Source organism: Populus nigra, chromosome 10 (assembly GCF_951802175.1).
Source record: "Populus nigra chromosome 10, ddPopNigr1.1, whole genome shotgun sequence".
Classification (NCBI taxonomy): Eukaryota; Viridiplantae; Streptophyta; class Magnoliopsida; order Malpighiales; family Salicaceae; genus Populus; species Populus nigra.
In genome coordinates this window covers 9,345,694-9,351,693 of record NC_084861.1, presented here as the reverse complement: position 1 = coordinate 9,351,693, position 6,000 = coordinate 9,345,694, and the positions used below count along the sequence as shown (strand labels likewise).

Sequence of the window (6,000 nt, the reverse complement as noted above, 5' to 3'; positions counted from 1 at the left end):
AAACCAAGGAAAAAAAATTAAAATACTATTTTAATAAATCATATTTTATAAATATGATTCTAGTAACACTTTTAGGTGTTTTTTTAATTAATAATTAAAAGGACAATTAAATTACAAACTTTATCCATCAAGTTAAATCGATCAATATTTTTGTACCGTGACTTGATACACCACAGCACCACACCAAACCCAAACATCAAAATCCAATCGAAACCCTTCAAGGCAAGGACATTACCGTCCATCAAAAAACCACTGCGCATTAAACGACAAATGGTATAATTTCACTCATAAAATAAATTAAAAATAATAATAAAAAACTGTGACCGTGAGCAGCCTTGATATTAGTAAAAACTGTCTCCTCCCTCCTCCCATTCGCTGACAAATAACCTGCTAAGACGGTGACCTAGCCACTTCACCACCCAATCTCTTATCTCCACGTCGCCATCCTAATCCAGCGGTTCATATCCAGGAAGTGAGAGGGTAAAGATTTAACCAGGGTTAGTTTTTAACCCACGTACATAGTTTAAGAACCTTCTTTGAAGCGCAGAGAGAGAGAGAGAGAGAGAGAGAGAGAGAGAGAGAGAGATTTCCTTTTTCTATTTGTTTGATAATAAAAGGAAGGATTTTTGGTTTTTAGGGTTGGCCTTTAAAGGAGTATAAGCAGTCGAGAAATAGAAACTGAGTCAACTCGGGCGATTCTTTGTTCCTTGTTAAACCTCTGTAATTCTCTTGACTGATCGGTTTTTTTGACCCACCCACCACCCTTTGAAGCTAGCTAGCTACCTCACTCCCTCTTGAAATTAAATCAAACGGCTCTGATTCTGTCCCAAAGATTCTTCGTGGGGTGCTGGTTACTTCAGATCTTGCAATTTGGTGAGTGCTTAATGTCGGTTTGGTTCTCAATTAGGACCTAACGTTGCTGTTTCATCCTTAGTTTCTTTTCTGTTCCTCTTGTTTTTAAGGTCAGTTTTGTTATTTTGTTACTTTTCTTAATTGTAATTGTAATGAGAAAATATAAATAGATTTTTGTATTAAGGTAATCTTTATTATTGTTTTTTTCGTAAAATAGTATTAGATCCATTAATCTTAGTGAAATTAAGTGACTTTTCTGCTATTTGATCTGTGATTTAATAGTTTTAAAGAGTTTGTTTTATTGATGACCTCTTGTTTCTGCTTGTTTTTCAGATTACTGGGGGTTTTCAATAGGAATGGCTTCCTTAATGTAGTTGCATTGAGTGGGACTGTTTTTTTTATAAGTCTTGCTTCTTTTTTAATTTTTTCATTACGGATTTTTGAGTGGTGATGTGGAGTTTTGGTTTGGAGTTTGCGAATTGATGATTGAGAGTGAACTAGTGTATTATTTGCTACCAAATCGATTGCGTTTGGCTTTGGAGTTTGGGGCTTTTCTAAGAGGGAAGAAGCTATCTTCCTTCGTTGCCTCCACTCTCACCAGCCACGTAGATTTGGAGGATTCTGTTCCTTTTCATGTCTCCTAAATTGGACAGCCCAGTTCAAACACAGATGGCACTGGCAGTCTTTAAGAGCCCACTTGGTGGGGAATACCACGGAAGCCAAAGAATGGAAGGGAAACAACCTGCTGTGAGGAGACGGGTTTTTGTGCAAACTGAGACTGGTTGTGTCCTGGGGATGGACTTGGATCGCAGTGACAATGCTCATACAGTGAAAAGAAGGCTGCAGATTGCACTTAATGTTCCAACCGAAGAGAGTTCCTTGACTTTTGGGGATATGGTGCTGAAGAATGACCTTAGTGCTGTTCGTAATGATTCACCTCTTCTCTTAACACGGAACTTTCTTCATAGAAGCTCATCCACGCCCTGTCTTTCACCGACTGGAAGAGACACCCAACAGAGAGACCAAAGTAGTCCTATTGAGGTATTGGGACACTCAAATAGCTTTGCTAAGGTGAGACAATCGGTCAAGGAAAGCATCAAGGCAATTAAGAATGGTGTTGATCCACTTCCAGTTCATAGCGGGCTCGGAGGCGCATACTACTTTAGAAACAGCAGAGGTCAGAGTGTTGCCATTGTGAAGCCAACTGATGAAGAACCTTTTGCGCCAAACAATCCAAAAGGTTTTGTTGGCAAAGCTCTCGGGCAACCAGGTCTGAAACGGTCTGTGCGTGTTGGGGAGACAGGGTTCAGGGAAGTGGCAGCATTCCTTCTTGACCATGACCACTTTGCTAATGTGCCCCCTACTGCACTTGTGAAGATCACTCACTCAATCTTCAATGTCAATGATGGGGTGAATGGCAGTAAGCCACACAAGAAGAAGCAGGTCAGCAAGATTGCATCTTTCCAGCAGTTCATTCCACATGATTTTGACGCCAGTGATCATGGGACTTCAAGTTTCCCAGTTACTGCTGTGCATCGAATCGGGATTTTAGACATTAGGATTCTTAACACAGACAGGCATGGTGGAAACCTTTTGGTGAGGAAGCTTGATGGTGTCGGGAGATTTGGGCAAGTAGAGCTGATTCCAATTGATCACGGGCTTTGCTTGCCAGAAACATTGGAGGATCCGTACTTCGAGTGGATTCATTGGCCTCAGGCTTCGATTCCGTTCTCAGATGACGAACTTGAGTATATTGAAAAACTTGAACCAGGCAAAGATTGTGATATGCTGCGGATGGAGCTCCCAACGATCAGAGATGCTTGTCTACGGGTCCTGGTTCTCTGCACAATTTTTCTCAAGGAAGCTGCCTCCTCTGGTCTCTGTCTTGCTGAAATTGGTGAGATGATGAGCAGAGAGTTCCGTGCTGGGGAGGAGGAACCCAGTGAGCTTGAGGCTGTGTGCATTGAGGCAAGGAGGTTAATAGCTGAGAGGGAGGTGTTTTCTCCCCGGGGTTATTTGGGAGATGATCAGGATTTCCAATTTGATTTAGACTGTGATGAAACACATTATGACTTCGCCCCAAAGCTAACAGCAGATGACTACCTGACTAGGTCACCATTCCAATTTGGAATTGGATCTGGGAGTGGTCGCTTCCTGCTTTCCAAATTGGAGGAAAGCATTAAGGAAGAGGAAAGTGAAGGGGAGGAAGAGCAGGAGGGTTTTACTGCCCTGCGCACTCCTGAAAAATTCCCAACCATTTCAAAACTTTCCATGTCACTGAAGAGTAGTACCACATTAGGTGACAAGAACCAGAAGTTCTCAGGAACAAAACCAGAAAATGGCTATCTTAGTAATAGATCATCTGGTCACAGGAGCGCTAACGAGCAGCTCCCTGCGAGTATGAGTTTTGTGGAGCTGGCAGATATGACCGAGGAGGAATGGACCCTGTTCATGGAGAAATTTCAGGAACTGCTGTTCCCAGCATTTGCCAAACGCAAATCTGTTACCCCTGGTCAGAGGCAGAGACAGAGGCTTGGTACTTCATGCCAGTTTTGAGATATGTGATACCGGTATGAAGATAAAGAATAAGACTAGGTTTGTGGGAGTGAACGGTTGTTAGCGTAGGTTCAGTTAATGGGTTGTATCTTGGATCAACTGTAGGACGTACTGCTGTAAATATTCTTGGCATCAGCTAAGGAGGAGTTCATCAGCTAGCTGATTAGGAAATGGTCGTATTTCTTCTTTCACGTTTTTGTTTTCATTTTTTTTCTACCTTAACTCGAGGATTTGTTTGATAAATAATCTGTAGAATGAAAACCCTAAAGAATGTTATGTAAATAGTGACCGCTTGGCTTTCTTGATCTTGCTTTCAATTAATCCTTTATCCATTTCTTAAATCATTCGTTTCCCAGCTTGAATATCGGTCGAACTAGTTGGAATTGGAATGGTTTGCATGTTCTGTCTCCAAAAATTTACTGTAGAGTTCTGAGAATGTTGCAGACAGATTACAAGTCTTTTTTCACATCAATGGCATGAACTGGTGTTTGTGAATTGTCAAGTAGTTTGTAATAATGTTGTTTTGTAGAAAAACCCTAATCTGTTTTGCCTACCTGATGAAGATAAGGAGAAGGGTGGTGCATGCGTGTCCCAACTCCCTCCAATTTATCATTTCTATTCATTAATTTATAACTGCTTTTCTTGCTCACTAGATTGTCAGAGGCCATGCTACTAGCAAGACAAGCGACTTCTTTGGTACCAAGACAACAGAAGTCGGTGCCCGTTTTTGTATGCTGGAAAATGTCATGGACCCTGTGATTGAATTTCATTTGTCTACTGTTATGGAGTTGACACGCAATGGCCGGATTGAATTCAATCATGCGCATGCGTGACCGTCTATTCAAATTGATCTTGTATATTTTCTTACGTTTTTCCCTTGTTACAACAACACCTGGTGCTGTCATTCATAGATTATAAATTGGTAGTCAATTATTTTCAAGCCGTCTGGATTTGTGGGATAGTAATTATTATAATTGCCTTCGTTACTTTTTAATTTCATTTGGAAAAGGACACGACTCCTCGCTATGCCATGGTTGTTCGAAATAAACTATTCAGGAACAGGAAGAGGGATTACGAAAGAAATTTTGTCCATTCTAACATAGAAAGCAAGTAAATATACGAGCAACCAACGAAGGAACAATGTTGGGGTCCCGTTTTAACTTATGGACATGATCAAACACTAAAAATTGGCCCTTCAAGTTGCTGGTAGGGTCAGGTTACTGAAACTGTCTGCTTTCTCGTTTTTTCCAGCCTCTCCAAATCTGCCAACTGAAGAATTTCTGTGTTTGGTTTCAACTGTTCGGGGTTTTGCTAAGTTTAAGCAGAGGATTGGAGCATTAAATTTTGTTCCTGATAAGAGGCAATTTCTTTCTCTCTCTCTCTCTTATTTATTTAACTAAATTAGAGGCATTTGAAAGCTTATCAAGACTTGCAACCTAAAAAACATGCAACATAACTAAGGTGCTCACTCATTTACACTGCAAAACATTCCTAAATAAGATTACTTAATGCAGATGATCCAGCTGATATTATTCTAAAAATTTTTAGGCACTCAAGTCAGACTTCAGTGGATCTTGAGTTCAGATCACCAGCTATGCGACGTGGGGTATATTTCTCCTTGTAAAAACACTATTTTCTAGTTTTTGTCTACCTAAAAGTAAGTTTTTTTGTAAGGGTTAGATCTATATAAACCTATAAGGTCCTGCCATTACCACCAGTGTTATTTAACTTCAGTTTTTTTTTTTTTTTAATTCTATTTTATCTGTTCGTGGCTACTTTTAAGATTCAACTCTTTACACTCACACTTGATATCCCCAAGACTACATACTTGACCTTTTCACTAAATTGTGACTCCAACTCCAATAGCTTACTTTTCTAACTATCGAGAAGAATTCAACACCTTTAAAGTCTAAACTTGAATTGTACCTGCTTTAATGGAATCAGTTAGGGTAGCAATCGATATGGTGGGTCTTAATAGTCGTTGTCATGGGTACCAAATCAAAGCTATCTATAGTAGGATAGGCATTGAAGTTTGGTGAAGGTCTCATCTAACAGTCAGACAAAGCTTCTGAACCTTAGTTCTTTCAGTTTGCTTAATTTGACTGCAATTAACAGAAGGATTTATTAAGAAGCTAACGAATAATGGGCTATGAACAGTGACCACCGTGGCAGCCTAATCTGATCGGATTCTCTTTGTTTTGTTTTTATATTTCCACTTGTCCCCGGAGCAGGGGTCCAGTCTTGTGCTTTTCAAGTGGATTGAAGTTCAAGCGAAAATGATGAGTCAATATAAAGGAGCAAAGACAGGTAAATAAAAGTGGGCCTATACGGATTTGTCTGCCTGTCTTGTCTAGCTACCTGAATCCTTTGTGACATTGTGAAGCAAAATCATCGTTAAGTTAAGCGAAGATCTGATTATTTTTGTCATAAAAAAGACATCCGACCATGTGATCGAAAAGTTTCCTAGTTTGTTTACTGCTACGTCTCTTCTTGAAAAGAATTATTTGCCTTTGTCTATGAACTTAATCATACTAAAGTGCTTTAGTTCGGTGTGATGTGTTGAGACCTGACCTACCCTTTTGTGATTGCCAA

At 39.9% G+C, this 6,000-nt stretch overlaps 1 protein-coding gene across 2 annotated transcripts; it reads left to right on the top strand.

Moving 5' to 3' along the window:
- Positions 1-561: 561 nt before the first annotated feature.
- Positions 562-3,713, top strand: LOC133704062 (phosphatidylinositol 4-kinase gamma 7-like). 2 transcript variants are annotated; one of them, XM_062128797.1, is made up of 2 exons: positions 562-873; positions 1,186-3,713. In XM_062128797.1, exon 2 carries the CDS (start codon positions 1,486-1,488, stop codon positions 3,406-3,408), a length of 1,923 nt encoding a protein of 640 aa, XP_061984781.1. In that variant the 5' UTR covers positions 562-873; positions 1,186-1,485; the 3' UTR covers positions 3,409-3,713. The 2 variants fall into 2 exon arrangements, with proteins under 2 accessions (XP_061984781.1, XP_061984783.1); XM_062128799.1 differs by having other exon boundaries at positions 562-962.
- The last annotated feature ends 2,287 nt before the right edge of the window (positions 3,714-6,000 follow it).

Bases quoted from the DNA above. Each gene is read 5' to 3' on its own strand.
- LOC133704062 (XM_062128797.1), top strand. From the start codon at position 1,486: ATGTCTCCTAAATTGGACAGCCCAGTTCAAACACAGATGGCACTGGCA.